The 16,626-nt window shown below is 33.8% G+C and overlaps 1 protein-coding gene across 2 annotated transcripts in view; it reads left to right on the forward strand.

Moving 5' to 3' along the window:
- The window catches only part of LOC142327626 (protein scarlet-like), a 104,106-nt gene that overhangs the window by 38,782 nt on the left and 48,698 nt on the right, over positions 1–16,626 (forward strand). For both annotated transcript variants that reach the window (XM_075370834.1, XM_075370841.1), the window contains exons 4-7: positions 491–540; positions 8,708–8,841; positions 12,575–12,727; positions 15,922–16,163. In XM_075370834.1, coding sequence (XP_075226949.1) covers positions 491–540; positions 8,708–8,841; positions 12,575–12,727; positions 15,922–16,163 — 579 coding nt within the window. The remainder of the gene's footprint in view (positions 1–490; positions 541–8,707; positions 8,842–12,574; positions 12,728–15,921; positions 16,164–16,626) is intronic.

The raw sequence follows: 16,626 nt of genomic DNA on the forward strand, positions 1-16,626 counted from the left end.
AGCTCATGAACGTTTCTATGTTTATTTATTATGGAATAAAGGGCATTTTAGTTATTAGTTTTAAGACAATTTCATATAAAATATACAATTAAATACTTTATTTTACCAAATAATATATTTATATAATAACATTATCAATTTTTGAATGAAATCATTACATTTATAGAAGTTTGAATCTGAAAATTATATTATAAAGTAAATATTGTAATTTTTTTTCACTAGTAATAACTCTATCAAGTTGTATCTGTTAGTTATAAATATATTTCTATTTTATTTTTTCACCTCAGAAAGAATACATTTTTTTTATTTCCTATTGTCTTAATGTTTCACTTACAAGAAGCTCAAATTTTCAGCAAGTGATAAATGAGGGATCCTTTAATTTATAATGAAACAAGAATTACAAAGCTACTTTATTATCAGATTGTCATTTACTTTTATTTTGGATTTACTTCTTAACTATTTGTTATTTTTTTTACGATTTTATTTCTAGCGGTGCTGGTAAAACTACCTTGTTGGCAACAATCAGTCAAAGACTTAAAGGTAATGTATTTTCAGATTTAATCAGCTTTATTAAAAATAACTTAGTCCTTTTAATAAACTTTTACTGTTTGAAAATACTTTTGTAGGCATGAACAGATTTTTTTCATTTAAATCATAATTAATTACTTTTATTTCATGTATTGTTTATGATTACTGTTGTTCAGTACTATAAAAGCTTTGTTTATTTAACAGAAGCAGCAGATGGTGTGTATTTTACTTCATTACGGATAGGCAATATTCTTGTTCAGAATACACATTAAATATATAATAGTACAAAAATAGTACCTCTAATGTTTATGGCTGTAGACGTACACATACAGAGAGCATAATAGACAAAATGGGAAAGAAGAATAAACATTCTTAGTAACAAAAAACTTTACGACATTAAGGTGCATCAGTCAATATTGATACAAAATTTCCCCTATTTTCAGGAAAAAGGTTACAGTGATTTTTTTTAAAACATAAATTGAAATATATTGTGTATATTTCGGACTAACAAAGCAGACACTGGTAAACACAGTGATACAAAGTATTAAAATTAAACTGTGCTATAACAGGCTAACTGGATTTGTATTCAATAACAAAATGATATAAAGAATGCACACAAATATTAAATGCGAAAAAAGAATCATCCTTTGCAAATCACCTTATAATAAATTTTTAGACCTACAAATTTATTAACTGCGTAACACATCTGAACAATGTAATTTACAAATGCGCTAGATTTTACTAGAAAAATATTAAATGACCTAACTCAATTCAAGTTCAAATATACTGGTTTGATCACATATTAAATCAGTTTCCTAACTACTAACAATAGTACCACCATCATAAAATTAATAGCATATATCATTTCTTTATAGTTATTTAAACTTTGTTTAACATTATCTTTAAAAGTTTACATAATAGGTAACTATAGCAGCAATAACTGAACAGCAGTATAATATCAATAAACTGAAAGAAACTTTTGTTATCGATAAAATATGTTTTATTTTATATAACTTTATAAAAGTGTATGAGTAATACATAGTAAAATTATTAGAATGCACTCAACAATCGATTATAACACAAAATAATTAGTTTTATCATTCATTTTTTTTTTAAATACACAATTTACATTTTAAAAAATTAAAATTTGTTTTACATGTATTTCTTAGGGAAGGAGATAAATTAATTACCATGCAGGCAAAATATAAATAATAAAATAATTTTTATACTTTAATATTAAAAATGAAATAAATTTTCTGAATATTTTAATGTTTTATTCTTTAATAATACTTTTTTGTAATATTAATGAAAAAGTATTACATCTAGATATTATAACTTGTTAAAATTCCTCAAGTTATTGTATTTAATAGGTTATATTAAGTCATTGTAAGTTAGGAAAAATACAGTGTAGTAGAGAAAGGGTGGCAGCCAATAAATCTTCAAATATACCAATATCTGTATAAATTTCAAGTGACAGTTTAAAATAATATAAAACAAGGGAACAGGCAGAACGCTAAGTTTATGTTATAAGGGTCAACTTAATCTGCTATTTATTTTCATAATTATTATGATTATTTTTTTCTGTCCTGTGAAAATTCTTTATAACATATTAGCAACCCCCAAGAGTGGAACATCAAAAATTAATGATCGATTATATGCAGTAAGTATCGTTGAGTGTCATGGGATATAGTGACCAAAATGTTGTCTCTTGATTGATTTGGTATGCTGTTAATACCAGTAAGTATCGTTTATTGTGATATCGGATGTAGTGATCAAAAACTTGTCTCTTGTCTGGTTTGGTATGCTGTTAATACATACGTACAGTATGTATATTGATTATAATTACATCATTTGTAGCGCAAATTATAATTTGACGCATCGGTTATTATGACTTATTTTTTCCACTGCAATGCAACATTTTATCACTTATAATGACGAACGGAAATGACTGACTAGTCAGTAATATAGTATATCTACATTGTAGCTACAGAAATATTTTGACGGTTGAAATGAGTCACCCTTTCCTTTTTACCTGCACATGTACTACAGGTCTTGTTTTTCTTATCTTCTTCCTGTACCACATTATTGTAAACTGAAGCATCCGCATTCAGTTGTTATTAATCATTTGCTGTGAGCGTTTCATATCGTGCGGGTATAATATTTTATTTTAAGTATCCTATGTATTCATTTATTTGTGATTTAATTATGACTTAGCGAAAAATTTCACGATAATGGAAAAGGCGCCCATTATCTGGCGTTTAGAGAATGGTGAAGCTAATAAGGACATTGCCCAAGAATTAGATGTAGGTCATTCGACAATATTGGTGATATGGAAGAATCGTTAAAAAATTTTGAAACAAATTCTATGAAATCAAAAAAATTACGGCTTAGTCAACATAATGATGTAGACCAAGCGCTCCTAAAATGGTTTAAATACCAGAGTGCTGGTGATATCTCTCTTAGCGGTTCTATATTGCAAACTAAGGTAGACGATTTTTCTGAAAAATTCGGTAAACCACGTGAAATAACTTTAGCTTGAATACAACGGTTCCGTCCGTCACGAAATTGTGTCGGGGAGAATAAGCGGCGAGGCCGCAGCAGCTCTAATCGATGTGTCAAAAAAATGGCGAGAAACCATTTGGCCAAAATTAAAACAGGGCTATTCGGACGAAAAAATCTGTCATGCTGATGAATCCGGTCTTTTTTTTTATACTGACGCTAGAAAGAATCCTTCGGTTTAAAGATGAAACATGTTCGTTTGCGGGGGGGGGGATTATCAAAAGAAAGACTAACAGTACAAATTGCTACAAATATGACTGGAACTGATAGAAAAAGCTTCTGGTTACAGGAAAAAGTGCTAAACCCCGATGTTTTAAAAATTTGAAATCGCTTCCTGTTATTTACGAAAGTAACAAGAAAGCTTGGATGACAAGTGATAACTTTACATCTTGGTTGCGAAAATGGGACCGTGAATTAAAGATGAAGAGTCGAGTGAGGACGCTCTTACTGGAAGATGATGTTGTTTGTAGCTCTGTGATTTATTGCTCTTTGGACTGGTTTTTTAACGGATTTCGATTCGAAAAGTAGTGGAATTTATTGTGGTAAGGATAGTGGACTCGTGTTTAAAATTTTAAGTGATTTGGATGACGGATTGTACCGCAATTTCGATTTTTCATATTGCTATATATATTTTATCATATAAACTTTGTATAAGACTTGTGATTTACAGTGAAATAGTCTAATTCCTACGGACACGGACAGACAGGATCATTACGTCATACCATCTGTGGTAAACAACTAGTTAGAAAATTTTTCAATAATTTGTAAGTACCAGAGAGAAATTTTTCTAATTCATACACATAGTTTTAGTAGGGGGAAGTTCCCATCCCTGTAATTCCTTACCGGACCGTCCAATTTCAAAATCCCCCCCGGATCTATCCGATCCGGGTCCTTTTCCTTCAGTTGACCCTACCCCCCAAAATTTTGGATTTAAGTTTTGGGGTGATACATTTTCCCGACCTCCCAAAAAACCTCTTTTTTGACTCCCCTCAAACCACGGTTTGTGGGGTATCAAAAAACGCGTAATTGAGCGGAGAGCACAATTCTAAGGTCAGATGAGCCGTTGAAGGATAACAATGAAAGATAAGATTGATCAAAGCACTTAAGGCGCACCGCAGCGTAAAATAACCGAGGTGAAGGGAAAAAACAAATAAGACAGGTGTCCTTCGAGAAAGAAGACCCTCTGGCTGAAGGAGCTGACGAACAGGCTGGGTTTAGCACTGCTTGTTCTTAAGCAGAATCTGGGCGCATGGCTCAGCACATAACTCAACACGAGAAGGAGTTGACTGCTGCATTTCAAGGACTAAAACTGCTGACCGAATATCCCCCGCCTTTGACTGTAATTACACAAACAATTCAGACAGAGTGTGTTAAGGAACCAGTTCTCGGTGAGATTTTAGCAGACGAGATGACTGATGTCGAGCTGTTAGACCAGATCCCGGGTAGATGGTCATCAGAAATACTAAATCGAGTGAGACAAGTGCGTGAAGGGGTGGCAGACGAAGATGGCGACATCTGCCATTTTGTTGATATCTCCCGCTTAGGGAAGGCTGAGGTGAATAAGCCCCGAGACTAGATTCAAACCGGATGACGTTACTAGCGACGTATCCAACTTATGGATGACGATTCTGATTATATACAAAGCAGTAAATTCAAAATATAACACAGTTCTGCGGTTGGGGATTGAGAAACAATCGCTCTTATATTGAAGTCGATATGACGCGTTTAGGTCAAGTCGAGGTCCCCGGTTTTTTATTTTGCCGAGCGGCTCTATTGGTTTATCTATCAGGAAGCTCCTGGTATACATTTTTAAGGATAACGAAAGTTCGGTGTCGGTGCTCGTTTCGTGACCCCAGAAGTCGGGTGGTCGTTCCAGATCCAGTTCGGCCACCGTCAGACGTTCTGTTCCTCCATTCGAAGATAGTCGGGTGGTCGTTGTGCGCGCACGGGGTAGATCTTACGCCGATCTTCTAAAGATCATGAAATCCTCTATTACAAAGGATGATGCTGGGGAGGTGCTTTTCTTGAGAAAAGGCTGTAACGAGGAGTTGCAGGTCAGGATAAAGGGTACCGAAAAAGCGTAGAGATTCACCGCCATTTTGAGAGACAAGGCCGCGACTTGCAGTCCCGTGGTAGCAGGTGTGCGTTAGTCCACGTGAAGGATATTGTGGACATACAGAGTGTGAAATACTCAACAAAGAATGTTGGTAAGCATGAAAGTTTCCGAATTACTTCAGTAAGAAAAGCATTTGACAACACACTGTCGGGCCTACATTCGTGTACATAACGAGAGGTGCTACAGGTGTTGAGGCTCCAGGCGCAGGAGTGCTGAGTGTCGGGGTCCCAACAAAGTTCATTTGTGTTACAACTGTGGTGGCCATGGCCACAAGATACGCGAATGAACAAGATGCCTGGACTGTAATACCTCGGGCAACGCACTGGAGGCGTGATGTGCGGTCAAACCAGGAATGATTAGGGTAACCCACCGGGTTGGTCTAGTGGTTAACGCGTCTTCCCAAATCAGCTGATTTGGAAGTCGAGAGTTACAGCGTTCAAGTCCTAGTAAAGCCAGTTATTTTTACATGGATTTGAATGCTAGATCGTGGATACCGGTGTTCTTTGGTGGTTGGGTTTCAATTAACCACACATCTCAGGAATGGTCGAACTGAGAATGTACAAGACTACACTTCATTTACACTCATACATATCATCCTCATTCATCCTCTGAAGAATTATCTAAACGGTAGTTACCGGAGGCTAAACAGGAAAGGGAAGAAATGATTAGGGTGGCTTTGTCAAACGCCAATCGTATTATCCTCTCCCACGATTTAGTGGAGAAGCTGTCGAGGAGTCACGATATAGATATTCTTGACACTACCGAGCCCAATAGATTTACTGCCGTAAAAAGCGATTGGTGTTCGGATCCCACCGTTAACGTCGCTATCCGGAATGTCAATAGTAGGTGGGGCTGGCAATTGTTCTACAGAGGAGATGGCATAATAGCGGTGGAGTTTTCTGAGGTTCTGTTGATGGGGACCTATGTCAGCCCCAGCTGCGAGCTCCAGCACTTTGAGACATTTATTGGAGACTTCATGATGTTGTTCTAAAGTCGCCAAAGAAGGTCATCCTGGTATGAGATCTAAACTGCAGGAAGTATGTTTACAAATAGACGCGGTGAAGTTCTTACTGACTTGATGTTTGCAGCGGGTCTGTTTTGTGTAAATGATCATACACCAACACATGAAACCAGAGGGAATACCTTGGTGCTCGACCTTAAATACTCGATAGCAGGTGGAATCGTCTAGATGCAATGGGAGGGTCCTGCAGGACAAAACTGCTAGTGACCAGCTGGTCACTGTATTAGAAATAGTGGATCCCTCACTTCGGACGAATGGTTGTAAAAAGCCACCGCGATTAAACCAAGGACAGGTTTCAATTGTAGTTTCCAGGGTAGCCGAGAAACTCAGTGATGGAAGTCGAATATCACCAGATGTTTTACAGTACCTGATAATGCAGGAAATACCGAAGATTTCGGGTAAGTTTCACCCTGTCTACTGGTGGTCTGAAACAATCGCCCGACTTAGGCAGAACCTACAGAGACTACGGCGCCGCAAGCAGGTAGCGTCGACTACGATGAAACCGCGAATAGTTATGTATTAGATCGACGCACTGTTAATTACGAAATTAAACAAGCCAAGATAAACAAATGGAGAGAGTTCCATTCTCACCAATCGAGAAACTCGATTCTTATCTGGGGGCGACGGGCCTATCAGATTGTAATGAAAATGCTTGGAAGGCGTTTGCCCTTCCTCACTACGGATAATGCGCAGAGTCAGATATCGAGACTCTTTCCTCGGGAGGAGGATGGCATAACAGAAATTGTCGATTGTGAGAGAAAACGTTTTTTGCAAGACGAATTCACCACTGATATCCTGAAGTTAAAGGACAAAAAGAGCCCTGGACCTTACAGTATACCATCGGCGGTGCTTAAAGGTCTGATTAAGACGGTCCCTTGAGAAATTGCAGAAATAGCCAACTTTGGACTTCAGAATAAGTGCTTCCCTGTCGTGGCTGGAAGGACTCGTGGCTGTTGTTCTTGCTCAAGAGCACGGGTGAAGGAGATGATACATCCTATCGGCCACTATGCCTCATAAACAATATGGGCAAGGCAGTGGAAAGAATGCTGGCTTTCTGCATCATAGAGGAGGAGAGAACAACATAGTCGGGCCCGGTTACCCCCTCCTGGAGATTAGAGACAGGCACTTAAACCAAAAGAGCTGACCAGGGGGCTGAACTGCCGTGCCGGACTTACTGCCGGTGAGTGGTGAGGCCCCCTTAGAGTAAAAGGACTCTCCCCTGGGCTGAGCTTTACTTAACTGTATGTCCGGCCCAGGGGAGTAGGGTGGAAAAAAGTGAATTAAAAATTGAAAATGACAAAATAATGTTGCTCATTGAGCTGTCCAGCTCATCCACACGTTGAAAATTTTTCGTGTATAAAGTTAATGTTCTTACCTCCGCAAACGACAGCAGTCTTTAGATCAAGGATGATCAAGTTGGTAAAAGTCCACTACAAAAAACACCTAATTTTACAAATGATACAGGATTTAGATCAAAAAAAGGAAACACAAGTAACTATTCTGGATGCTATAATTATGTTAGAAAGATCATGGAATAAAGTTCTCCGCTGACTGCAAAACATTGCTTTCGACATGCATGAATTTTACCACAGGCTGGCGAAGTTACTGACATCTCATACGAAGAAGAATCTTTAGCAGGATAGGGCAATAGTATGCAAAACCAATTATTGTCAAATGCTTTGTTTGAAGATTATCAAGAGGTTGACAAAGATTTATAAATGCATGAAACTGTGACAAATGATGATGTAGTGGCTTCAGTACTAGCAGAAATAGGCAGGGATGTAGGTAATGCGAATGAAGTAACAATAGCGACAATGATGGAGACATCAACCTGCCAACTCTTCCAGAAGTTTTAGCAGCAATGAAAACCGCTTGCTGGTTTCTCAGTTTTACAGAAATTTCTAATGAAGAAACAAAGAGTGTTTGTTTTGATTTAGAAAAGAACCTTCAAAAACTGTATTATAACATGAAATGTTCAAAACAAAGCAAAGTAACTGAATTTTTGCAGAAAAAGTAATTTTTACAATTTTTCTCTATCTTCTTTTACTCTACTGTATTTATATTTATTATTGCATAGTTTTATTTTTTTTTAATATTATTTTATTATGGAAATAAATTATTATTTTTAATGATTATTACTTTACTGTATTACAATACCTGTGTAGATGGCATATTAAAGTAGTACCACTAAGCTACCTAAACATCGGTTATTTTGACTTTTGGTTATAATGACCTAAAATCATCGGTTCCTTGGAGTTCACTATAAATGATATTTACTGTATTACTAAAATAAGATTTTTGTTTTTAAGATAAAGAATGTGAAACATCTCTTAACATAAATGCTGTTCTAACTGCAGTTAATGTCTAAGCAACATTCAAATTTTAAGTTTTAAATTGTTCATATGTTGTAAAATAGATGTTCTGCATTAATAATATTTATTTTTATTTGTACACAAGCTGGATGTTTCTTTTTATCTTTCTAGGTGATATAACTGGTGAAATTTTAGTAAATGGTAGAAATATGCCTAGCAGTACAATGGCAAAGTTGTCAGGTTTTGTTCCACAACAGGATTTAACACTTAGAAGTTTAACAGTCATGGAACATATGCAGCTTATGGTATATTTACGTTTTCATTTATTGTTTGCATTATATATATAGATTATTATAATACATGTTTATAAATTATTAATATTACCGTGCTTGTATATGTGCACATTATGTTTAAAAGTTGTAAGTAATGGATTAAATTTAATAAATTACAACTAACAGTGTTAAATTAGAGCAATGAGGTTTAACAATTTGATGACATAGGCCAGTAGAGAGGATACATAATAGAAAAAAATTTCCCTGTTTGTGGTAAATGAGAATCAACATATACTGTTATGTAAATCACTGTACATTTATCTCAGATTGCAAAAACCTGTATGACCTGCTTGTTAACAAGTTGTGAATTGAGAACAATGATCTGTCTAGTTATTTGTTGAGTAAAAGCAATGTATGTAACATATTGTTTTATAACAATAAAAGCTACATTAATTTTATATGCATTACACTATCTGTCCTGATCTTTCTCATAGCTTTGAAACATGTACCTGAAGTATAAAAGGTACCAGTCAGAATTTTTTTTCTAAGACCAATAGTTTTCTCTACTCAACCATTTTTGTGATCTACATAATGAAGATACTACTAGTACTGTTAAATATCTCTGCATTGAATATCAATGGACTTGGCTTCTTAATATGCTACAGTATATTAAGTTCATTCAAGAAGGCAATGGAGATCACTTTACTCTCCACTGGAGTAAGTTTGGTATGAAATTCTTAATATTTTTCAAAAACCCTTTTCACTTTCATGAGTGACTTAATATGTCAGGTCACCTACATGTGAAACTTAACTTACAATATATATATATATATATAATTTAGACAGAAGAAAGTTATTTGAAGTTATAAAGAGGTGAGTAGCCTTCATATTTGAGGAATCAGATCCTTCACAGAAAAAAAGAAATGATCCATCACAAAATTATAAAAGGAAAAGTTATAATAAAAGAAAAGCCTATAATAATTTTTTACTCCAGCAGTATTCTTGAACAGCAAAATAAAATAAAAATACCTACAAATCAGTCTTGGAAAATATAAACCGTGAGCATGAGTGATTTCTTGAAAAAAGTTATGGAATTCTGATATTAGTAAAAGTATCCAACTTTATTTTTTATTGCAATAACCAGTTGTAGCATGGAAGGAAGGTTGTTGTGGAATATGACCTGGACTCTTACTGGTTCATATAATTCACTCTTTCACTGCCATTACAGCCAGTTGCTACTTAGCACCTGTGAAATTAAAATGTGTGTGCTTGTTTTGTTTTTGTTGCTATTTAAAATGACTGAACGAGTTGAGCAGAGAATCCACATTAAATTTTGTCAGAAACTTTATGACACACAAGTAGAAACAATAAAAAAAATTCTAACAGCTTTTAGTAATCAAGCTATGGGTGTTAGCAAATTAAAAGAGTGGTATCATTGTTTTCCAGGATGGCCAAAAGTGGTGAACACTCTGGCTGACTTTCCATCCATCAGAAAAAATGAAGAATGCTTAACAGATGTTGACGAATGATCGTCCAATTACAGTTGAAGTGCTTTAAGATAAAATAGGAATTTCATTTGGCTTAGTGCAATTGATTTTGATTTATCTTGGGATATAGCACTTAGTAGCAAAGTTTGTTCCAAAACTTCTCTCATAAACAATAGGAAAACTGACTGCAAGTCATGCTGGAATGTGCTAATAGTGATCCTGATTTTATGAAAAAAATAATTACCAGATATGAAACATGAATCCATAGCTATGACCCTGAGACAAAGGTACAGACATCCCATTGAAAAACTCTCAAGTTCTCCACAGCAAAAGAAAGGTAGGCAGTCAAGAAGTAATGTGAAGGTCATGTTTACGGTCTTTTTTGATTATCAAGCCATTGTTCATCACAAGTATGCTCCTCAAAGACAAACTGTCAATAAAGAGTGCGCATAACTGTTCTTCATCAGCTTAGAGATGCTGTTCAACATAAGAGACCACAGCTCTGGGAAAAAGGGAATTGGAAAATTCATCACAACAGTGCTGCAATCCATGTATCAAAACTTATCCAGAGATTCTTGATAAAATTTCTGACCGAACAACTTCACCATCTCTTCCTACTCATCAGACATAACTTTCCTTACTCATTTGACATTGCTTCCTGCAATTTTTCCTTCTTTCTTAAGCTTAAAATTCTGCTTATAGGAAAGAGATTTGAAGGCAGAGAATAGTTCAAAAGAAATGCGACAAGAGGACTTATGGTGCTCACTAAATGTGCTTCCAGCAATGGAAACATCACTCAGATATGTGTGTTACATCAAAAGAGGCCTACTTTACTTACTTTGGTACTTTTTATGACACCATGTATAAATATTCTTATTTGATTTAGTACAAGCGTCGTTCAATAAGTCCTTAGAAAAAGATAGAAAAACAAATTATTTTGTGAAGATTTTTTTTTTCAACATAATCTCCTTTTAACTCTATACACTTTTCCAAGTGTTACTCTAACTTTTTTAAGCCGTTCAAAAAGTAGAATTTCAAAAGGCCCTCAAAATAAGCATCTGTTTGGGCAATGACCTCATTCAACGTGAACCATTGCCCGCCAAGCCATTTTTTCAAGTTTGGAAATAAAAAAATCATGGGGCCAAATCCAGTAAATACAGCGGATGTTGTAATAATTCAAACTTTAATTCCATAATTTTGGCCATCAAAACTGTGCAGGTGTGTACAGTTAATGGAAGAGCATTGTCTTAATGGAAGAGTATCTTTTTCTTTTGCAAATGAGGACTTTTTTCTTGATTTCTTTGTACAACTGGTGCAATAACGATGCATAACACTCTCCAGTTATTGTTTGTCCTCTTTCTAATTAATCAGTGTAGAAAATAATACCACGTGCATCTCAAAAAACCATGGCCATCACCTTGCCGGCCAATTTCACTGTCTTTGTCTTCTTCGGAGCCCTTTCGTCTTCAAAAACCCACTGTTTTGACTGTTCCTTTGTCTCTGGAGTGTAGTAGTGTATCCATGTTTTGTTCACAGTATGTATCAATGCGGAAACTTGTCAGGATTGTGACAGAAAAGCGCCAAAACAGTCTCAGAGTCAATTAGACTCTGAACTTTTTCAAATCTGAATGAAAGGCTGAGACACGACCAATGTCATTGAATAAGAGATCAAAAAGATTTTGAAGAACTTTTATACTGTTGATGTTATAAGTCTTTTACCATATGAACAGTTTATTGTTTCTAATGAGTATTGAATACATTATATATATATATATATATATATATATATACATACATTAATAGAGACTGGTGCTTCCATAAAAAATGCATGGGTCGTTAGTGTTTTATTATACGTTACTGCCCACACACTGTTGGAAGTCTGTAGAGACAAGATAAAATTATTAACTTCTCAGTGTTCTTCACAGCTCCCTTATTAAACTTTCAAATAAATAAATGTGCTATTCTAATGTAAGAAGATAATATAATCTCATTCAATAGTGGTTATGTGTAAGTTGAACTGAATATTTAATTTCAGCACCCGAATTCTGGTATGTTAGACAAATCATCAGATTATTAAATATCATTTTAATAATAAATAAGTCATAAAGGTTATGTGTAATTTATTGATTTTTCTTATATATTTTTCTTTATTTTAATACTTTTACTAGGAAAAATCCGTTTATTTATTTTTATACATAATTCTATGAGAATAAGGTTTACACTTTACATTAGTTTTTCCTGGCTGAAACACTTTTAAAATGACTATTATTTTTTTTCAGGCAAGATTAAAAATGGATCGTAATCTACTCACAAGCCAGCGAAATCAAAGAGTTATTTCACTACTTGCAGAACTAGGACTTACTAAATGCAGTAACACAAGACTTTCTGCTCTTTCTGGGGGAGAAATGAAAAAAGTTTCACTTGGTGTAGAAGTGAGTATTGTACACACTAGTATACAAGTATACAACCCACCGGGTTGGTGTAGTGGTTAACGCGTCTTCCCAGATCAGCTGATTTGGAAGTCGAGAGTTACAGCGTTCAAGTCCTAGTAAAGCCAGTTATTTTTACATGGATTTGAATGCTAGATCGTGGATACCGGTGTTCTTTGGTGGTTGGGTTTCAATTAACCACACATCTCAGGAATGGTCGAACTGAGAATGTACAAGACTACACTTCGTTTACACTCATACATATCATCCTCATTCATCCTCTGAAGAATTATCTAAACGGTAGTTACCGAAGGCTAAACAGGAAAAAAAGTATACAAGTATAGTATTGTGCAAGTGAGTATTGCACACACTATTTAGAATAATTTTCAAATGTTAGTAATGTATTTTTAATTGATTCTGAATACATTCAGAACTAATTATTCAAGAATGAGTGTATTCAGAATCAATGTTCTTTTGACATTTTCTGTGCGATTAATTTTTTTGAGTAATTACCCTATCTTCACTTGGATATCCAAATTAATATTAACATATATAATTTATAAAAATGAAAGCCCTCACTTACTCATTCTTAATTTTTTCAGTTTCAAGATAGCTAGAAAGTTGAAATTTCACAAAGTTATTCCTAAGCAGTAGCAAGTAAAAATTCCTAAAACAGTAAAAAAATCCTAATGCATATTTAATAGGAGTTGAGAAGGAATCAGAAGAGCTGAAAATTTTTTTTCTTGGCAGGTATACCTCTCAGGGAGTAAATTGTGGCTATAAAGAAATTATTTTTTATTCACCCCTTAGGAGGTGAAAAGGAGCACAAAGGATCTAATCTTAATGGGTCAGTGAGACATTTTGAAATAAAATGTAATATTAGTTATGAGTGCATCATTAATTCCCCTTTTTCAGATACTATAAAGTTGATTTCAGGTATAATTATTCCAGAATAACAGCAGTAAATAATATCTTAAACTTGATTATTTTCAATTAGAGTTGGCACTTTAAAATCTTTTATCTGGTCCTCTTCAGATGAGTTCACTTCATTAAGAGTTGTAGATAAAAAACAAGTTTTATATTGGTATATTTAAAGTTGGATAAGCATGACAGTTGTCAATTTGTAAATATCTTTCTTTAGGTTTTGACGGTCTTTTTTTCAGTCTACGGAAGATTTTCAATTAAATGTAACGTAAACCAGACATGATTTTGATTAAGTAACTCAGAGAGAGTGTTATAGCTTTATAGTTTAAAATATCACATATTTTCAAATTTTCCTGTCAGGAAGATTTAATTCTGTATTTCCCATTATCTTGGCTGTAATTGTTAGTTTCCTGACACAGAAATTTCTCTGCAGAATTTTTCACTCAGTGTAAAGCTGGAAAAATAATCTTGTTTTATCATTATAAAAATTATCTTATTCTTATTGCATCATGAAATTTCAATCAAATAACAACCATTCCTAAAGAAGACTGATTGTGATAAAGCATTAGCTCCTTCACTAGATTTTATTTATAATACGATGATTATAAAATTGTTGATTCTGCACTGTGATACAAACGATTTTTATTTAAAATACAAATTTTTGAAGCTAAAAATGAAATTAAATTTAATTAATACTTTGTTTTTATTAACTTATTTAAAGTGTCCTCATTATCTTTGTTACCACCTCTCAAGATGGTTACATGAAGATATTAAAACATGTATTTATTCATTTGTTGTTTCAAAACTTACAGTTTTAAATAATTTTCATCACCGATCATCACGGCCAAAAAAAGACAGTGAAAGTTCAGTATATTTCTATGCCTGTGCTAGAAAAATTGGATTATTCATCCAGCAAGTAAGAACCATTATCGCATGTGCACAGCTTGACTCACAACAATGGGTCAAGGCCAGCTGGTCTCAGTTGTTCTGCTAGCACTGTACAAAATTACATAGCTTATGTGCAAGGTGATCATCCTGTAGAAATTCATCATCAGATTATCACCATGTATGGTAGCAGTGTAATGATTGAAGGAAATGGTGTCATTTATTTACTGCAGGAAAAACATCTGTTGATGACAAGCGATGCTCAGGATGCCCTACTCTCATTTTGAACAACTGAAAGAGCAGATTGACAGACATGTTAAAGATAACCAGCATGTCATGTTATACAAACTTAGTGATAAATTTCCTGTATGTTCACAGTCTGTTACATGAAAGTGACAACAATGTCAAGACAGCTTGTGAGTGGCTTAATGGACTGGTGGCAGACTTCTTTGATGATGGCATAAAAAAGCTAGTGCCATAATTTGACAAATTCTTGTACTTAGGAGGTTATTAGTGGAAAAATAGCTTAAAAAATTTAGATTATGAGATGCTTTTATCAAAGTGAAAATACTTACAATAAATTTACTATATAAAAAAAAAGATTTTACTTTCTAAACAATACTCATAGTTCCCTCTCAAGCATTCCACATTTTAATTGGAAAACTTGTATTTTATGTCACTTGTTAATTGTTTGGTTTTCAAACTAAAATTATAAATAAGGCATCTATAACATCCATACAGAATGATCATTTCATGTTTGTAAAATGGAAAAATAGAATTTTAATATTTAACCTGTTATTATGGGATGAAAAATATATGTACCAACATACTCCTTGCAAGGCTGAAGTAAATGGCTGAGCAAATCAGTTTTCTTTTAACTCTCTTTCTTAATTTTTTTTTTTTTTTGTTACGGTATATTTTTTCATTGTTGTGAAACACACTCAAATTCGCACAGTCATGCATGTAATCTATAACAACTAATATTTATGGTAGTGAAAAATAGATTTTAAGAAATTTTTAAGAATTTATCATCTTTCATTTAAAAAATAATTACGCTGTGCAGAAACATACAATACCATCATAGTAAGAGATAAAATTTGAAAATTTTTCATTTGTTTACACTAGCCTATTATAAATTGCATTCAACTAAGAAATACTGTACTGCTTGTCTCTTGACAATTATTTGTCATTTTAAACCTAGCCTGACATTCTGATAACCAAAAACATCAATCATTGTGTCAGATTTCATTATTATTCCTGTAGTTTTATATACATTTATGAGGAATGTAAATTTGCTAGGAATTAGAAATTGCATTGCTGAAACCAATAAGCTGCTTAGTTCTATTCATAAGAATAATTTTATTGAAAATGAGTAATTTATGTGTTAGATCATCAACAACCCACCTCTACTGTTCTGTGATGAACCAACAACTGGTCTTGATAGTTACAATGCTGGAGCTGTTATCGAAATGCTGAGGCAACTGGCTGTTCAGGGAAAGACAGTTATATGTACAATTCATCAACCGGCTTCAGGGATATTTGATATGTTTCATAGTGTTGCCCTTCTTGTAAGAGGTGGAAGACTTGCTTATCATGGAGAATCTGACTCAGCGCTTGCATTTTTTAATAGGTATGTCACCAATCTATAAACTTCAGTTATTATTTAATAGAAATGTCTCCTACATACATAACTAAAATATAAAGATTCTTTAAAATAATCTAAAAATATAAATTAAAAATATAGCCAAGCAGTTATTTATTTACACATTTGATTAATTCAGTTTTGAAATTAAATTAAATTTTTAGTTTGGACATTTATTAATACCGACTGGTTATGCAGAATTTATGTTTTTATTTCAAAGTAAAACTGGGCAGTCTTTGGTTGATGTATAAGTCATGTCACCAATTTTTATTAGTATAACTCATATGAAAATATAAGTTGCTTTTCTTAAGATTTTAAATATTTTATGTCTCATTTCCATAACACTGATAAATATAATTTTAGTTTTCTAATATGTGATCTGTTTTTTGATGCTGAAAATTAATATGAACTCAGAATCTTTTTATCACCCAGCATTTTTGAAAAATTTTTA

Source organism: Lycorma delicatula, chromosome 1 (genome assembly GCF_047948215.1).
Source record: "Lycorma delicatula isolate Av1 chromosome 1, ASM4794821v1, whole genome shotgun sequence".
Taxonomy (NCBI): domain Eukaryota; kingdom Metazoa; phylum Arthropoda; class Insecta; order Hemiptera; family Fulgoridae; genus Lycorma; species Lycorma delicatula.